The sequence below is a fragment of the Scardinius erythrophthalmus genome (genome assembly GCF_964197995.2).
Source record: "Scardinius erythrophthalmus genome assembly, chromosome: 12".
Taxonomy (NCBI): Eukaryota; Metazoa; Chordata; class Actinopteri; order Cypriniformes; family Leuciscidae; genus Scardinius; species Scardinius erythrophthalmus.
The window spans coordinates 40,629,800-40,649,768 of NC_138232.1; the positions used below are offsets into that span (position 1 = coordinate 40,629,800).

A 19,969-nucleotide genomic window follows, 5' to 3' on the forward strand; every position below is an offset into this window, starting at 1 on the left:
CTCATTGTAATCATCCTCAAACATACAGGAACATTGGTTTCAGCACCACCGTTTCTTTCTGTATCTCACATTCAAGTGCTTTTGTGGACACTTTTTTATCTCTGCAAGCCTGGAAACCCTTTAAACGTAATGACTTTTAAAGACATACAGCAATATTGCTAAAGCTACTGTAGACTACAAGATAGAAAAAAAAAAGACAAAGATGTTTCAAAATGTGAAAATAGGCTATAGCATAACCATGATAAGTTCATGTTAAAGGAAAACTCAGACTTTTTGGGACTTTAGCTTATTCACAGTATCCCCCAGAGTTAGATAAGTCCATACATACCTTTTTCATTTCTGTGCGTTCTGTAAGTGTTATTTGACGCACCCACCGCTAGCCTAGCTTAGCACAAAGACTGGATGTAAATGGATAATGGTAGCATACTAATCCCAATAAGTGACAAAATAATGCAAACATTTTCCTATTTACATGTTGTGATCTGTATAGTCACAGCGTGTACAAATAACAAGGCTATATGAGACAGAGACCATTTTTAATCGTATAAATACTGGGAACTATATTCTCACTAGGCGTAGGAGCACAGCTAAATCAACAACAGGGCGTCTCGTGTGCTGCACTAATCACTCCGCCCAAGTAGCCACTCCGCCCAAGTAGCTGTGCTCCTACGCCTAGTGAGAATATAGTTCCCAGTATTTATACGATTAAAAATGGTCTCTGTCTCATATAGCCTTGTTATTTGTACACGCTGTGACTATACAGATCGCAACATGTAAATAGGAAAATGTTTGCATTATTTTGTCACTTATTGGGATTAGTATGCTACCATTATCCATTTACATCCAGTCTTTGTGCTAAGCTAGGCTAGCGGTGGGTGCGTCAAATAACACTTACAGAACACACAGAAATGAAAAAGGTATGTATGGACTTATCTAACTCTGGGGGATACTGTGAATAAGCTAAAGTCCCAAAAAGTCGGAGTGTTCCTTTAAGTCTAAATGACTGGAAATTGTACTCCGTAAAAATAAGTTAAGTCAAAGACTAATTACGCATATGTAACACATATCCTACTTGTTTTTTTCTGACAGTGTTTTTTGCTAAAATGCCTCTAATAGGTAGTTTAATGCCTAATGTAACAACATGCACCACTATAGGTTAAGTTAAAATCTTTTTTATTATTTTTTTATAGAATTTAAAAAAAAAAAAAATGTATCTCTGTTTAGTAGGTTTTTAGTCAAGACTTTAAAGTTTGCGTACATACAAGAAACTGGCTTTGAATATTAAACCTTCCCTAAGAAATGAGTAAAAGTGTGACAATAGCTCCAGTCACCAACCTTAATAATTGTAATGAAATAATTATTAATATTGTTAATAACATAAAACATGCATTATTGTTAAATATAAGTTATATGTAATTATGTGTAATATTAAAAATTGGGTAAACATGACAGACAGCCTAAGCGTCCGTGCGCATGCGCGCAGAGAGACACGTGTTCAGTCAGCTGATCTGAGGATGTAAACACTGAGCACGTGTGGCTGATCAATAAGCGCTGGACCTTGATCATTCAGTTAGTTATTAGTTTTGCTGTCTATCTCTCATACGGCTGTGTGTGTTTGTCCTGCTGCGGACGTTTTAATGGCCCCGTTAAAGTTTTGTGCCAATATTTCCTGGCTCTTCACGGAGTTGCCGGAGTTCACGCAGAGGATGCGCGCCGCGGCGCGTGCGGGGTTCCGAGCGGTCGAGGCGGCGTGGATCTACAACGCGGACCTGAAAGAGTTAAAAACAGTGAAGGATGAAACTGGACTCGAATTTGCTCTCATAAACACCCCCCCGGGTAAGACAGAAACTATGGTGCGTTCAAGTCATCTCGTAAAGATCGTATTTACGAGTTGAACGCCACCACAATGTCGTAAATACGAGTGGGAAGCTCGGGATTTTCTATAAGACCCGAGTTGGGGGCGTGTCAGTGAGAAACATGGCGGAATACCACAATACTTAAAGGTATTTAGCAGTGTCAGGCTTTTCTATTTACAGCGGAGTAAGCTAATTGCCTGCACAGAAAATGATGGTATTACAATATAACAATGTAATATGTAACGATAAAGTTTGCAGTGGCTTTCATAAATGAATTAAAAACATTAAAAGCAAAGCACACCTGATGCACATTTATTTGTTCTTCATTTTCTAGTACTAGAGTTTAAGATCCTTGCTGTGTTTTTGTGTATTTAATTAAAAGAATGTAAACCGTCATCTTACTCCGACGAAAGTGACTTGAACGCACATACCGTCGTAAACACGACTTCCCATCTCATAAATACGAACTTCCCAGGAGGACTTGAACGCACCATAACACACAGTGAATGACACAGATAGATAGATAGACAAAGATAGAAAGACAGATGATAGACAGTTAGAGATAGCTAGATAGACAGTAGTCAGTCAGAGAATGAAAGACAGATGAAAAATAGATAGACGATAGATAGATAGACAGATAGATAGTCAGTCAGTCATTTAGATAGATAGATAGATAGATAGATAGATAGACTGATAGACAGATAGATAGTCAGTCAGTCATTTAGATAGATAGATAGATAGACAGACAGATAGTCAGTCATTTAGATAGATAGATAGATAGATAGACAGATAGTATGAGAATGAAAGACAGGTGAAAAATAGATAGCCGACAGACAGACGGATAGTCAGATAGATAGATAGATAGGTAATGAAAGCGATGAGTGAAACTGTGGCAGTGATATAACGAGAGTTCTCTAACCTGTCAGCTCACAGTTAAAGATCACTGAAGGGTGTTTATCAAAGACAGGAATAGAATAACTCTCAGTTCATTGGTCAGACATAATGGTGCTTCATATGCAGATAAAACTGCTTAATGGAATAGATCTGACCTTTCTCAACTCTCGGGGGAAGAGTGAACCCGTTACACTGATCTGATGCAGTTCTGCTCTGATGTAAGGCATTAACACTAGTGAAATCCCTCTTCGGTTTCCTAATTCAGCTTTAAAACACAGACCTCATTCAAACTGTGTTGTGGATAGTTTCAGTCTTAGTGTGCTGTCCATCATCAGGTTTTAACTTATGTATCCTCCACCATTTTGTGCATCAAAGTTACATGTAACACAAAGGGCTTTTTGTCCAGGAATCAAAATGAATTTGTAAATACAGTCATAAAGGAAAGTTAGAAAATGTATATTGTAAAGATATATGCTGCAAACCTTTCTGGATGGTTTATCTCCCCGATAATGTCATAATGGCCTGAAATGAATGATGATGTGTTATTTGTTGTCCTGCAGGAGATTTAGATGCAGGAGATTTGGGATTGTGTGCTGTTCCCGGGAGAGAGCAGGAGTTCAGGCAAGGCTTGGATCTGGCGGTGCGGTTCGCTAAAGCACTGGACTGCAGAAGGTACTGGTGCGAGTCTTACTCTGGACTGGTGTTTGATATGCATGAAGAGCAGGGTCTCAGTCCAACAGAGGGCTGTGAGGATGACGTATGTTTGTAGACCAAAACCCAGAAACCAGTTTTAGCATTTTAGCACTTCCATTGTCCTGAAGTCAGAGACTGCTTCCGAAATCTCGTACTTCCCTACTATACAGTAGGTGAAAAACAGTATGTGACAAAAGAAGTATGTCTGAATTCACAGTACTCATAAAAGAGTAGGCAAAAAGTCCCCGGATGAGCTTCTACTTCCAGTGAGTTTCTGAAGTGAGCATATGATGAACACTTTACTATCCCATGAGGCCACGGGAGAGAATTTGTGAATGGCAGTGAACTGACGCTGGTTGGTCACATGATAATGACAACATGGTATGTCCAGTTTACATTCATACTACACACACTCATACTATATAGAACATACTTTTCAGCGGGTGTGAAGAAATTACTCAAGAGAGTATGCGATTTCAGACACACTCAGTGTTTTATAATGTTTTTTTGGTTAAATGCCTGAAATAAGTGTGGTGAAAGGTGAAGCTGAAGCATGTCGATGGTCCCAGTATAGGTCACAAACCCCGCCTTCTCCATGTGACCGAATGGGACACGAGCCAAACAAAAAAAATCCAATTACACTGGAAAGGTGGTTTCTGTCATTTTATTTGTATCATTGATGAATGTTCAACAGTTTTTTTTTTTTTTTTTTTTACCAATACGTTTGGTTTTAGTTAGTTATTAGCTGCTATAAAAACAGGGTGTAACGTCATGATTGACAGCTGTCTGTAAGCGGGAGCTTGATGCCGTGACGTAATGACGGAACTGCCGCAAGATGTCAACGGACACACGCCGAAATAAGCTCTGTGGTTAACACAAGTTCAAGATATTTTCATATTTTATTCTGATGTAATGTGATTTTTAAATCTTTTCCTTGTCTTGAAAAATGCGGTTGCTACCAAGTGTCTGAATGAGAGACAGAGGTTGTCAGAGACACTAATCTACTCACTAGTCGCTCTTACAGCCTCATTGTGTTTATAGTCGGTGCTCTTGCAAACTATTCTACCTCAATGTTTTTTTTTCTAAATAAAACTGAAGCTTGGTGAGGGTGATGTTGAAGTCATGTGACTGTGGTGTAGTTTCTTTATAGCATACGTTTAGCTTTTAACTTCTGTATTTAGGCTTTAAACGCAAGATAACCAGGATGAACTTCCGGGTTTGCCTGCAGAAATACGTCATCACTCCAGCGCTCTATGGCAATACATTTTGAGCCGGGAGACCCGGTCTGATGCTGCAGAAATACAAACATTGAACAAAATGAAGTGTGGGATTTATGGAAGAGATCACTTTTATTGCTTGTTGCTCGGTGTCTGGTTAGGACACAAAATGCCTAATGTAACTATAACAGGGATATGCATTGTTTCAATGACCTGATTTATATTCACAGTGAACCGCTCATAGTTCCCTTCACATTATGCAAAGCCTCCGCTCAATGCGCACTGAAGCTGAGAGAACGGGAAACAGAACTTAAGCGTCTAGACGCGAAGGTTCACGCTGTTCCTCACTAAAATAGATTGAGATCTTCTGAAATCATCTCTGCCCCAGACCTCCAAACGTCTTATCTAACACATTCATGTGAGATTTGAGCCAGTCTTGAGCCGTCTGCTGGAGGCGATCCGCTTTTACCGTGTTTTACTGAGAGGAACTCACGCTGGTGTTTCTCTCCAGGATCCACCTGATGGCTGGGAGGGTTCCTGCGGGGGCCGACCGATCTGCCGTCGCCATGGAGATGGAGGACACGTTTGTGCAGAACCTGAAACATGCAGCGGGTGTCCTCTCACAGGTGACCTCTGACCCCTTCACTGCAGAATGAGTCACATGGCAGAGGACCAGATTCTCTGTGAAGTTTTCTTTAGTCTCCTCATTTCAGAATGACAGCTGTAGTTTTGATAGAGTAGGCTACTTCCTTTTACACGCTAAAGCTGTCAATCATAGTAGCTTGTAAAAGCAAGAAATAGTAAAGCCTAAGCTAAGAACAGGGACGCACGATATATTGGCCACCATATCGGTATCGGCCGATATATGTTAATTTTTAATGTTATCGACCTGATTAGAAAATTTGGCCGATATATTAAAGCTGATAAATAATGGATTATTTCCTTCAGCTGAGACTCTTCAGATGCAACATGATGGTTTTGAATTGCTTGAAATATGATTGGAATCACTGAAAAAAAGGAAAATACAGTAAAGTGCAACATTAGCAGCGCAAATCTGTCATATCGGCTACTTAGATTTATAATGAGAACATTATAATTGTGTGTTTGAGTCATGGATTTAAATGGTGAGGTTTTTGTTTTTGTAATCAGGCTCTCAAAAATTTTAGATTAATCGGCCAATATATCGGTTATCGGCTTTCAAATATAAATAATTATCGGTTATCTGTCATAATTTTCATATCGGTGCATCCCTTTGCTAAGACTGCTTATTTAATCAGTAATCACTAAGAATTCATTAAAATATAAGTAAATTAATTTATGCTTATTTATGCAACATTGCATTTAGTCGTCTGTCTTTATGTTCTAATTCAATACAATTTTCATTTCTTTCTATTTACATTCCATTCCAGAAACACAATATAATTATCGGTTATCTGTCATAATTTTCATATCGGTGCATCCCTTTGCTAAGACTGCTTATTTAATCAGTAATCACTAAGAATTCATTAAAATATAAGTAAATTAATTTATGCTTATTTATGCAACATTGCATTTAGTCGTCTGTCTTTATGTTCTAATTCAATACAATTTTCATTTCTTTCTATTTACATTCCATTCCAGAAACACAATATTTCTCTTTTAGAATAAAAAACCCAAAACTTTTATTCAGGAAGGACACATCGAATTAATCAAAAGTGACAGTAAAGACATTTATAATGTTACAAAAGATTCTATTTCAAATAAATGCCCTTCGTTTGAAAAATATGAAGCAGCACGACTGTTTTCAACAATAATCATTAATGTTTCTTGAGTATCAAATCATATCAGAATGATTTCTGAAGGATCATGTGACTCTGAAGACTGGAGTAATGATCACAGGAATAAATGTCTTTTTAAGACGCATTAAATGAGAAAACATCAGCTGTGTCTCTTTACTGTACAGGAAGGCATTCTTGGACTGATTGAGCCCATCAACACCAGGATCACAGATCCACGATATTTCCTCCACTCCCCACACCAGGGTAACACGCTTCTTTTTCCGTGGATGATTGTGTATTTTGATTCCAGATCATTTACGCATGTGTTTTTGTCCCGTAGCTGCAGTGATTCTGCAGAGAGTCGGTCACCCCAGCATCAGGATGCAGATGGTGAGTGAACACACTTTCTGCAAAGCGTTTTAGTTTTTCCCCGAAGTCAAGGCTTTTATTTCATCATTATTCATGCAGCTTTTGCAATCTTAAATGAATTGAGAGTCTGCTAGCAAGATGTCAACAGGATATCTTGGCTTCATTTTCTATAGTGGAAGGAAGTGGAGACAAGTCTATGGCCAGAAATAACCTCTGTGGTTAACACAAGCTCAAGATATTTTCATATTTTATTCAAATATTCATCAAATATTTGTACTTTTTTCAGGATTATTGAAAAGGAAAACGTCTGAAGGTGATTCTAAACGTTGAAGTGACTTGACAAACCTTGTCTTATACACTCACCTAAAGGATTATTAGGAACACCTGTTCAATTTCCCATTAATGCAATTATCTAATCAACCAATCACATGGCAGTTGCTTCAATGCATGTAGGGGTGTGGTCCTGGTCAAGACAATCTCCTGAACTCCAAACTGAATGTCAGAATGGGAAAGAAAGGTGATTTAAGCAATTTTGAGCGTGGCATGGTTGTTGGTGCCAGACGGGCCGGTCTGAGTATTTCACAATCTGCTCAGTTACTGGGATTTTCACGCACAACCATTTCTAGGGTTTACAAAGAATGGTGTGAAAAGGGAAAAACATCCAGTATGCGGCAGTCCTGTGGGCGGAAATGCCTTGTTGATGCTAGAGGTCAGAGGAGAATGGGCCGACTGATTCAAGCTGATAGAAGAGCAACTTTGACTGAAATAACCACTCGTTACAACCGAGGTATGCAGCAAAGCATTTGTGAAGCCACAACACGCACAACCTTGAGGCGGATGGGCCACAACAGCAGAAGACCCCACCGGGTACCACTCATCTCCACTACAAATAGGAAAAAGAGGCTACAATTTGCACGAGCTCACCAAAATTGGACAGTTGAAGACTGGAAAAATGTTGCCTGGTCTGATGAGTCTCGTTTTCTGTTGAGACATTCAGATGGTAGAGTCAGATTTGGCGTAAACAGAATGAGAACATGGATCCATCATGCCTTGTTCCCACTGTGCAGGCTGGTGGTGGTGGTGTAATGGTGTGGGGGATGTTTTCTTGGCACACTTTAGGCCCCTTAGTGCCAATTGGGCATCGTTTAAATGCCACGGCCTACCTGAGCATTGTTTCTGACCATGTCCATCCCTTTATGACCACCATGTACCCATCCTCTGATGGCTACTTCCAGCAGGATAATGCACCATGTCACAAAGCTCGAATCACTTCAAACTGGTTTCTTGAACATGACAATGAGTTCACTGTACTAAAATGGCCCCCATAGTCACCAGATCTCAACCCAATAGAGCATCTTTGGGATGTGGTGGAACGGGAGCTTCGTGCCCTGGATGTGCATCCCACAAATCTCCATCAACTGCAAGATGCTATCCTATCAATATGGGCCAACATTTCTAAAGAATGCTTTCAGCACCTTGTTGAATCAATGCCACGTAGAATTAAGGCAGTTCTGAAGGCGAAAGGGGGTCAAACACAGTATTAGTATGGTGTTCCTAATAAACATTTAGGTGAGTGTATATTCATAATTATAACTTAAAGAAATTTGAAAAATATATATATATATATATAAAAAAAAATGTATGCTTCAACACCCTAGAAACTATGAAAGCTTGTATTCACCACAGAATAAAAAAAAAAAAAAATCATTATTCTGATAATTCTGTTTATATCTCGCAATTTTTACTTTATTTCTCACAATTCTGAGATTAGATATAAACTTAGAATTGTGAGATTTAGGTTACATTTACACAACAGCGGTGTACTAAAAACTGAAAAGTTTTTTCTTTGCGTTTTTCGTGTATAGATGAAAACATTGTCGAAATGATCCCCGTTCACACGGATTAGTGAAAACGACTAAAAACGCTGTATTCCGCTGCCAGGCCAGTAGATGGCGATGTCACTTTGTAAAGAAACACTACATACCTAGAGACCTTATGTAGCCCCGCCCATAGATATCATATAAAGGCTAGATGTCTCGTCCGCGCTGCTGGCCAATGGAGGTCGACGTCCGCACACGGCGGCCATCTTACCACAGGGTGCTCGCTCACTCGTAACATGGTGCATGTACTTTTAAATAACCATAACTTGCTCAATTTTCTACCGATTTTCAAACGGTTTGGTTTGTTATAAACGTCAGAGATGTAGCTATGACACTGCATACATATGAATAATTATACAAATGGACTTCCATATGAAAGAATTATAGCCACGTTAATGACGTTTGCAAGAAAACAAACCGTTTGTAAATCCGTCCAGATTTCAGCGAGATAAGAGGATTTGTGTGCGTGCTGCTCACTCACCTTAATTCACAGAGCCCTGTGGTAAGATGGCCGCCGGTGATGCCGGAAGTGACTCCGCCTTAAGACATCTAGCCTTTATATGATATCTATGGCCCCGCCCCTTTTCAGAGCCACGCTCGTTGTCTTTTGACTTCCGGTCTGTATTTTCACAGCGATCTTGCGTATTAATGAATGAACGGCTTGTTTTAAAATCTTCCCGGTCGACTGACATTTGTTAAGACATCTGCTTTAAACATTACAATCCTCATGATAACTTCAGTTAACTTTACATTAAGTAAATCCACTTCAAAAGCAGCGATGCCACAGAAATATACAGAGCGACCGCAAAAACGGAAGTTAAAAGACAATCTTCTATTTCCTCTTGTTTCTCTGGCGCATAAGGTCTATAGACTGAACACGTAATACACACGTGCATGACGTCACTGTTTTCACAAATTCACGTTTTTGTAGTTTACACAGAGACGATAACGGTATATCTCTTCAAAAACCTGCACTTTGAAACCCGTTTGCATTTTCAGGTTCCTAAAACACTGTAGTTCATGTAGTTAATTAATATTATTCAGTACTTAATCGAGTGCAATGTAACTACGTCACTTGAAAATAAAGTTTAACCAAAGTTTTAGTTGAAAACGGTGTCGTGTGACAGGACTCTTAAACATGCAATTGTGCGGAAAAAAGTCATAATTGTGAAATTACCTTTTTTATGCCGTGGTGAAAACAAGCTTCCATAAGAAACCGCATTGCAATCCACTATAAAACACAGTGAAAGCACTCACGTTTTCGGTTAGAATCCGGTTATCTGCTCTTTCAACCTGTTGTGCTCCGCGTTTTAACTTAGTTTGTAGCAGCAGTGAGAAACGAGCATCATGGGAAGTCATTTTCACTTCTCTTATTACGAGCGACTGCGCTGCACATGCTGTCCTTTCCTGGATAATAAAATCACTTTCAGCGCTCTCTGAATAAATCATAAGAGGGGAGTTTGTGCATTAGGCAGATGCTGTGTTTGTTTCCAGACGGAGAAGGAAGGACTCAAGTGTTTCAGAAAACCCACAGTGAAGATGATCAAGCGCAGAACACAAGCACATGTGTCACTTCAGATTACACAACTCTCTCTCTCCTTTCAGGACATCTACCACTGGCAGATCATGGATGGCAACTTAACGCAAAATATACGCAGATACTTACCAATGACAGGTAAATGTGCGACTCGTAAAGAAAAGAAGAATTTATCTTACACTCTCAAGGCCAATTCACAGCGAACACACAGTCACTGGATTACAGTCACATGACACTTCTCAGACAGATGCTAACGGGTAACACTAATGCATTACTAACTAAGTAATTAATTACTTTTCCCTTGAAAAAGTAAGGGATTACTCTTATTTTTTTCTGTAATTTAATTACAGTTAAATCTGATGTAATTGCATTACTGTAAAAACTTTATAGACTATTCTAAATAGAATGATTTAGAGCAAATCTAAATCAAACCGTTAAAATGTAATGTCTAATGTTAAAATGTTTGCTTTTTAATGTAACCTTCCTTTTAATATGGAAAATAATAATTTTAAGAATAATTGATGCAATTTTATATTTTATATAGAACAGTTTCATGTCTATCCTTGGATTGTTCAACTGGTTGAGGTTGATTTGAGAATTAGAAAGTAACAAGTAATGTAATATCTTTTTAGAGAGAGTAATTAGTACATTAATCTAATTACACTGTTGAAGATGTAATTAGTAGCTAGTAATTAGTTACTTTTCTGTAGTAACTTGCCCAACACTGGCCAACTTATTCAATGCACAAAAGAATCTTTATTGTGGAAAAAGCTTCTATATTATATATATATATATATATGTATTTTTTTTTTTTTTATGTTCTGCAAAGTAATAAATAAATAAAAAAGGTTATTTTAAGAATGGATCATTCAAAGGTTCTTTGGGGAACCATAAATGATTCCTCTGTTGCACTGCTGCAAAACTTTTATTTTAATATCTGTTCCTGGTTTAATGTGAATGATTCATTAATGCATATTTTTCTAAAGTTACAGTACATAAATCGTGCAGTCTTATGAATCATACTAACAGGCATTACTACTAGTGTGTCAGTCATTTCTACATCAGTGTTATTTTAGTATCATTAATATATACTATAATGGTTTTTTTTAAATATTTTGAATTAGATTTTATTTTAATATTTTAATTTTGGTGAAAGTTTTTGTAAATTTGTTGTGTTAGTCATTTTTAGGTTTTAGTTTATTTCAAGGAATGTCATTTTTTTATGGTAATAATAATTGTAGCTTTAGTCAACGAGACGAAGCCTGCTCTACATCAGGCCAGAGGAAAATCTGCCAATGAACTCCTCACGTTTATCGCTGTCACAGGCCACATCCAGATCGCTCAAGTCCCCGACCGCCACGAGCCGGACAGCGACGGAGAGATCAGCTTCTCCTTCCTCTTTAAACTGCTGGAGGAGCTGGACTATCAGGATTACATCGGCTGCGAATACAAACCTCGCGGTGAGTGAAGGAAAGCGAGGGTTAGGAGCTTTAAAATGGCTCTTGTTTTCATTATTAATGATGAAACAGTTCCATGAATTTTTAAGATGAAAATAATGTTGCACAAAAAGAGCTTAAGAAATGTTCTTATACTGTACATGATTGGCTAAAAAGGCTAACTTGCATTCATATCCTGATTGCGGACCCTGGGATTCAAAACTTTTAAGTTGCAAAGAGTATAGAGTGAAATTTGATTCTTGGTAATTCATATTTGTAATTGTGATTCTCCAGGATCCACGGAAGCGGGTCTGGACTGGGTCACAAGATACTGGAACGATCACAAATGAGGACCAATTTAACTTCTTGAATTCCTGCATTTTCTAAAAGGGCACCATGAATTTAAATGCCAAGACTGTCATTTTCTTCAGCTTAAAACTGACTCCCATGTTCAATCGTTTTATTAATATTTCACTTGTGCACGGCTGTCTATGGAATAGCATTGGACATAAAGAACACTTGTTTTAATTTAAGATTTATTGTCAAGCATTTATTCTTACAAACCGGCCTCTATTTACATAATGTACAAATTTCAGTTCCAGACAGTTGAACTGCTAATGAACATTCTAGCGTTTTTATAAATCTTTCTTCCAAAAAGTTCCAGTGTCCTTCAAGAAAACACATTATTCTTCAGTTTTTCTCACATTTGGTTTGCAAAGGTTTCGTGTCAAAGGTTTCCCACGATCTTCACACATCTAGTGTCGTCTGGTTAGTAGGAATAATCGTTACGCCGCGCTTGATGATGAATGCAACGATTTTAACAGCTTCTTCTTGAAAGGTGAATATGATACACAAGCTCCCGTCAACTTCATAAGATAAAACAAAGGCATAAAGGCACTTTTGGGATGATGCAATGGCAGTAAAGACAATTATGTTGCAGAAAGTGATGCATTATGGGGCACAAAACTATCCAACCTGCAGCAACAGGTGTTTCTCGAGGAGCGCGGATGAAAACTGGGTGATAAACCGAATCTAATGCGCACGGGCTCCAGAGACATCGCTTTCCCATCAACAGCCGAGAGGAGACGGAGAATAAACAGCACAAATGAACACTCAGACTACAGGAGGACAGTATGGCTTTGGCAAACCAGCGCAGTCTAACACTCCACTACATCCCTCCCAGTTAACCGCACTCACATCAACAGGGCGGCCCATTTTAGCAGTTGTGCAAAATGATGGCGATTAAATTGCTTAAATGGATGCAACCTGTCCGACGCAGCACGCATCACACACACGAGACGCCTCCGGCGGCTCAAAGCTGAATCTGACGAGGTCCGCGCTCGCTCACAGAAGGCCCGTCCAGAGGTTGAAGCACGCGGTGTTGATGACCGACTCCAGATGGTGGTACATGGAGACCAGCTGTGGTGGAGGACTGCTGCTCGGCTGACTCTGAGCGGGCAGCGGCTCTCTGAACACCACCTTCAGACTCTACGAGAACAGGAGAACAGGGGAACTCTGGGAACTGTGCTGGGATCAGGTTTGACACGTCACATATCACCCCTCCCCACATTAAAAAAAAAACATATTGCAGCTTATTTGAAGGATCATTTCATTTAATTTCATGCAAATAAAAGCACACTATAATGGAAAAATAAACAAATTAGTTTAGCATGAAACCTATAATGTAAGCATCATAATAGTATTTGTTGTACTGCTTTTAAATTATTTAATATTTAAATAATTATTACAAATAAATATATTACAACACTTCATTGTAATATTGTCAAGACTCACTGTATCGCAATAATGAGAATCATCATTAAGAATTAATGATAATTACAAAAAACGATGCATTATGGTAATGATATTGTAATTTTAGGAGAAAAAGAAAGTTTCATTTTCTCTACTGAATATATAATAATACTTTTTTTTTTTTTTTTGTGAAATGTTACCTGAATCTATTTTGTTGGAATAAACGAATTATAACATTACACATAACATAACATAAACGTACATAATATACATACACAACATAACATAACATATAACGTAACATATAACATAACATAATAATAAAATAATATAACATAATAATATAATATAAATAAGACAAAACTCACCGTTTTTCCTGCCTGTGTGTCCAGAAAGACGAGCACAAAACAGTCAGTAAACTTCTGGTTCAGGACAGCCTGGAAAAGAGAGTTTACGCTCAAACACACTGCGACCCCAGATGTTTCTTTTCATTTTTAATCAATTGAACCTTGATCTTCACAATCCATTTAACTGGGATTGGTGTTGAGCATTAGGAAACAGCGTTAAGCTTTAACATGGTTTCTGTTTGTATGGAGGGTGAAATGATCATCTGTTCACATAAACCCACATCTCTGATTACAGCATGAAGCATGAAGTGCCGTCTGCTGAATTCTCCTGATGTTCTCTGAGTGTTTGCTCACATTAACTAGCACACACAGGCACTGGAGGTCTCATCATGTACCAGTTTACCACAGGTTTCATTGGCTTTGAGTTCTGAGTTCAATGCCCTTCCAGGACAATAATGACTTAACCCTTGTGCATCCTTATGGACATTTTTTTTTTTTCAGTTTTTTTGCCTGTGTTTATGCTAACTGCATAACATTTGGCACAGGTGTGTATTTTTATTGGATTTTGACTATTTCACCCCCCATTTCCTTTAAAAAAAAATCTATTTTTGCACTATGTACACAAAATACTTTTTCGCCTTTTGGACAAAAATGTCCCAATTGAAACCCATTAAAACTGCAATTTTTAATCCCAGGGCCATTTAACTATAAAATGATGACAATCTTTGTTAAGAGGCTTTCATTCTGTTGGCAAGGCTTCAAAATTTAAATTTAAAAATTTTTACCAGATGGTGCCATTTTTTCAGCTTTGGCCTATAAAGCAAATACTCGCTTTATTCCTGTTTTCTGCTTCGGCATATTAGAGCCAATTGGATAAATTATGCAGCGATAATTGTGTGGGTGTGTTGATATGGATGTCTGAGTGTGGTTTGCATGTGTGTTATAAAAAAAAATGTGTGTGCGTGTGTGTGCTTGTAATATTTGATTTGAATTGCAAATCTAAAATCCAACCACTGTGTGACCAGTTTTGCTGGCATGTAATGGGGAAAATCTGTTACTGCGCCCAAACACGTTCATATATCATTTTCATAAACTTAAACCTGTATAACTTTTATTTTATTTTACAAAAAAAAAAAAATTCAGAAATAATCTGCCAAGGGTCTCCTTTAAAATGAGACCAAACTTAAGTCACATTTTTATAAAATTTTTGTCACATGGACATTTATTTCCACTATGGGCCTATGTATAACTTTTTTAAATTGATGCACAAGGGTTAAGAGCACTTCCTGTCTTGTAGCGTACAGTGACATGGCCAACACGACCCCTGCTAACATGCTGAAGGATCATGTGACACTGAAGACTGGAGTAATTATGCTGGAAATTCAGCTTTGATCACAGGAATAAATTACATTTACAATATATTAAAGGGGTGATGAACTGAGAAATCAAATTTTCCTTGAGCTTTTGACATATAAGAGATCATAATACTATAATAATATCCTGTAAGTTTCAGAACTGTACTAAACTTTATTAAATCAGTCAATCACAATTTCCCGACACGGATCTGCCAGCAACATGTAAGTAACCATGTGTATTCTAATGCCTGATCTGCGATCAGTGATTTCTGATGTGCAATTATTCAAGTTCAGATATCTTTCTCTTAAAATCGTTCAATACTGTTTATGCATCAGTGACTAAACGATCAACTTCACATAATTTCTCGTAGTATTATGAAAATAATCTTTTTTAAACTGTTATTAAATTATATACAGAAAGCGATCAAAGAACGATCCCAATTCAATCGCCCAAGCTGTCAATCAAACAGCACAGCGCGAGCCGCGAGAGCTTTCTGGACACTTACCAAACTCGTGATGAAATAATGACACCGTTACACTACACAACGAAGCTCTTACTGTGTATTCACATCGTGTTTGCATTGTGATTTGGTGTAAGCATTTGTGAGAGTGCAAAAATTGCGTTGCAATGCTTTATTCACGCGATCAAGACTGTCTGTCATCTGCTCAGTCAAAGCTCATCATGCTGCAACCTTTCATGTGATGGAATAGATTCAAATATAATGCTTTAAACGATACTTTTCATGATGTGTTAATCTCGATAGCTGTAATAGTAAAAACGTAGTAAAAGTTTTCGAGAGAGTTCATGTAATAATAGCTATTTCATATGCAAGCATGTCAGCCAATCACAGCAGTGGGCGTTTGCATTGCAGTCTCACAGCAGACACGCCCCTTAAAACGGAGCGTTCAGATCTGAAGCTGAAATGAGGCTTGGAAAAATGGCTTTTATTTATAAATTATGACAATTTTTGATGTAAAAATCATACTAACATTATAAGGGCACCCCAGGCAACATTATAAAATAATAAAACAATCCAGTTCATGACCCCTTTAACATAGAAAACAGCTGTTTTTAATTGTAACAATATTTTACAAAATTACTGTTTTACTGTAATTTTGTTCAAATAAATGCAGCCTTAGTGAGAATAAAAGACTTCAAAAAGACTTAAAGTGTAAGTTGCAGGTTAACCACCACAACCAATTAATGTGTAAATTAAGTGCTCAATATGTATATATGTAAACATTTTTATCTTAAAATGCGTTAAAATAACATTTATTAGGGTTTTTTCAAAGGTAGCGCGTTTTTACAGCAACTGGGTGATGACGTCATAGAAGGAAGTTGCAGCCATACTCTGCTAGACTCCTAGTGTTTGTGGCTTGATTATGGAGAACGACTGGGAGACTGAGGAGGTGGGAAACTAGTGTTGTCAAAATACCGGTACTATACTGAAAATGTGACGTTACCAGCATTTCTGTAGCACCGGGTATATTCGGTAACCAGTAATAGCTGCGTTCAGTCGCTTCCATGTTTATCTAAGCACGGGGCTCCAGACTAACTTTTATTACTATGAGCACTGTAGCCGATATATACCACGAGTGTCTGTGTATATTAAACTGCAGAAATACTATTTAAATATTAACCTCGCATGTTCTGTTTGTCTCTGTGTGAATGAATGGCGCAGACACGCGGTGTCATTTACCTCACACACACACACACACACACACACACACACACACACACACACACTGAAGCACGAGTGATGCGCGCGCTGTTTTCAGACTAGCTGCTGCCACTCACGATATGATGACATGATGAAATTCATCTCCAGAACCACTCTTAGTCATTTTACCGTTTCATTTGAGAAGAACTATCGTCATATCATAGCTACACACACAGAAACTCAAAGGTCTTCGCGGCAACCCGTCAAAATAAAAGTTCGGTTTAACTTTGCGTGCATGCTGCCTGAACCCGTTTGTTTTGCGAATAGCTTACTCTCATTTCAGGCGGGATCACGGTCCTCTTGAAGCCAGCACACACAATTATGTTTACAATTGAGTTATTTCAATATAACTGCTAGCCTACTTGCCATTAGACTACAGTAACTCTAGGCTTGGAGTTCCTCTTATGACGTCACGCCCAGCCTAGTGGAAGGGAGAGGGAGTGCTTAAAACCACTAAAAAGTACCAACTTTTCATATTATATTCAGCATTTTGGTATGAAAAACATACAAAACAGTGGTGGGCGGTTCTTATCTTTATGTTTATTGCATTTTCTTCGTGAAAATTTTTACCTGCAACTTACACTTTAAGGCCAGATTTACTAACAGCTTGTGCCAAACCCTCTTTAGGCGTTAAAAACTACTGTCAGGGTTTACTAAAGATACGCAGTGAAAAGGCACAGACAGGGTTATTTTTACGGCTGAACTTATTGCATATGCATTTATAGAAGTTTCCCTTTCAAACGCAAAATGTATGGGAGGAGAGTGTTTACATGAATCATGCAAGGTGATGTACGAAGGTTTGCGCTGGTCAATTTACTGGTATTTGCGCTATTATTCCCCAAAAGCATGTTTAACACAGATGGTAATTTGCGCTGCTCTTGGTAGATTGTGTTGGTCATCATGGAAATGATCCGCTGCGTCTGTTCTTTCATGTGTGTGTCGTCAGTAGATCACGAGCAGAACTTTACACTCACATCGGCGCTGTTATAGGATTGTGCTCTCACACTACTTTACCCTGTTTAGTAAATCTGGCCCTAAATATTCAGTTATGGGATTGTGCTCTCACACTAATTTACCCTGTTTAGTAAATCTGGCCCTAAATATTCAGTTATGGGATTGTGCTCTCACACTAATTTACCCTGTTTAGTAAATCTGGCCCTAAATATTCAGTTATGGGATTGTGCTCTCACACTACTTTACCCTGTTTAGTAAATCTGGCCCTAAATATTCAGTTATGGGATTGTGCTCACACGCTACTTTACCCTGTTTAGTAAATCTGGCCCCTAATGTCTTGGCCCCTGGTGAGTTTGTGTGTCTCTTACCAGGTACTGAATGCCACTGTCGTCTTTAAAGTGCCTGCAGTTTTGTGAGAAGCGTGACAGCAGAACTTTGATGAGACTCTGGTACCAGGCGGGACTCATATTCAGGAAACAGTCCTAAAAAACACAATCACAAGAACATTTTTGGAACAACATGAGGGTGAGTCATATATATATATATATATATATATATATATATATATATATATATATATATATATATATATATATATATATATATATATATATATATATATATATATATATATATATATATGCAATAAACAAACAATCTCGACAAGAGTGCATATATATTATATAGTTTATATGTATATGTGACCCTGGACCACAAAACCAGTCACATGGGTCAATTTTTTGAAATTGAGATTTATACATCATCTGAAAGCTTCATAAATAAGATTTATTAGGATAGATTAGATTAGGAAAGGACAATATTTGGCTTATCTGTGGTGCAAAAAAATCGAAACATTGAGAAAATCGCCTTTAAAGTTGTTCATTTATGTTCAGGATTGTGCAGCATTCACTCTCAAAAATAAATGTTTATATATTTACGGTAGGAAATTTATAAAATATCTTCATGGAACATGATCTTTACTTAATATCCTAATGGTTTTCGGCATAAAAGAAAAATCTATAATTTTGACCCATACAATGTATTATTGGCTTTTGCCACAAATATACCCGTGCGACTTGTGACTGGTTTTGTGGTCCAGGGTCACATATAGTTTGAGCTGTTTTGTATTAGATATGCATATTACCGTTTCATTTATGTTGCATAATAACATTGATGTGTGCATTTTAAACTAAACTAAAAAGTTGTTCACAAAAAGAAAAAAAAAAAGAAAAAAGATGACTGTTTGAAAAGCCTTTGGGGTCCTGAAAGACTGGACCAGAATATGTCCCTTGAAATTAGATGAGTCTGTAGATATTTTTCACATTAGACTTCCTACAGGATCTGACTGCGAAAGCTGCAAACGCTTCAAGTAAGCAAAACCACAGGAAGGCAGTTTTCACATTCTGGTTGTGGGTGGCAGTACATTTTTAAAAAGATGTAATTTGCAGCAACTTTCTCCTGGTCTGATATCACAGTGGGAGAACATCTCTACTTCCTTTGTGAGCCTGTATCGGTTTGACAGCGGTATACATCATCTGAGCGCTACGATTAGCATTAGCAGTCGTGGCACAGGAGCCGCTCCGCTCAGTAACATTTACTAAGCGGTTCTGCTCTCGTGAAGGGAATACAGAAGTGAGCGGCGTGTGAATAGATGAGCAATCAAACAGCATTGATATGCAGGTTTGGGGAGATGGGGGGGGGGGGGACATCACAGCGAGTGTCATTGCATCTCATTCTCACAGAGTTCAGATATATGTGGATGTGTGAGGTAAGTTACAGAGGCCAAACCATAGAAAACACAGAAAGGAGGATCAGGAGGAGGTGAAGAACGTCAGTATGGTCATTTAACACCGTGTCGTGTCCTAACTACACGCGACACGACACGCGATAAAAGTAATCTTTTCCATGTTAAAGGGATGGTTCGGCGTAAAATCAACCTAGGGTCCTTTGCACCATGACATCGAGCCAAACACCCCCCAGAAGCTTTTTTCTCTTGGTCAAACATTATTAAAGTTAGAGCTTACTTCAAGATATCAGCCGGATGGCTTAGTGCAGGCGCTAATGGCTCCAAGGTTGTATCTGGTAAATTACCCCACTAATAATGCCCAGAATGGTACCAAACTTCTACAGTAGCACAAATAGGTTCTGTACTCATAAAACGAGGCATTAGAAAGTTTGTAAGTACATCAGGAGTTTGTTTA

General features: G+C 38.1%; 2 protein-coding genes across 12 annotated transcripts in view; one reads left to right on the forward strand and one right to left on the reverse strand.

Annotated features, from left to right (window-relative positions):
* Positions 1–1,484: 1,484 nt before the first annotated feature.
* On the forward strand, positions 1,485–12,291 carry hyi (hydroxypyruvate isomerase). Its single transcript, XM_081379773.1, has 8 exons — positions 1,485–1,836; positions 3,311–3,422; positions 5,172–5,286; positions 6,603–6,681; positions 6,758–6,807; positions 10,272–10,341; positions 11,529–11,663; positions 11,934–12,291. Exons 1-8 carry the CDS (start codon positions 1,638–1,640, stop codon positions 11,987–11,989), a joined length of 816 nt encoding a protein of 271 aa, XP_081235899.1. The 5' UTR covers positions 1,485–1,637; the 3' UTR covers positions 11,990–12,291.
* szt2 (SZT2 subunit of KICSTOR complex) overlaps positions 12,166–19,969 on the reverse strand; it is a 134,492-nt gene continuing 126,688 nt past the window's right edge. For all 11 annotated transcript variants that reach the window (XM_081379762.1, XM_081379764.1, XM_081379759.1 and 8 more), the window contains 3 exons: positions 18,137–18,250; positions 13,760–13,828; positions 12,166–13,127 (listed from right to left, as the gene is read on the reverse strand). In XM_081379762.1, coding sequence (XP_081235888.1) covers positions 12,984–13,127; positions 13,760–13,828; positions 18,137–18,250 — 327 coding nt within the window. In that variant the 3' untranslated portion in view covers positions 12,166–12,983. The remainder of the gene's footprint in view (positions 13,128–13,759; positions 13,829–18,136; positions 18,251–19,969) is intronic.

Bases quoted from the DNA above. Each gene is read 5' to 3' on its own strand.
- hyi (XM_081379773.1), top strand. From the start codon at position 1,638: ATGGCCCCGTTAAAGTTTTGTGCCAATATTTCCTGGCTCTTCACGGAG. The intron at 5,287-6,602 runs GTGACCTCTGAC...TTTACTGTACAG, and splicing joins CAGCGGGTGTCCTCTCACAG to GAAGGCATTCTTGGACTGAT. The intron at 10,342-11,528 runs GTAAATGTGCGA...TCGCTGTCACAG, and splicing joins CAGATACTTACCAATGACAG to GCCACATCCAGATCGCTCAA.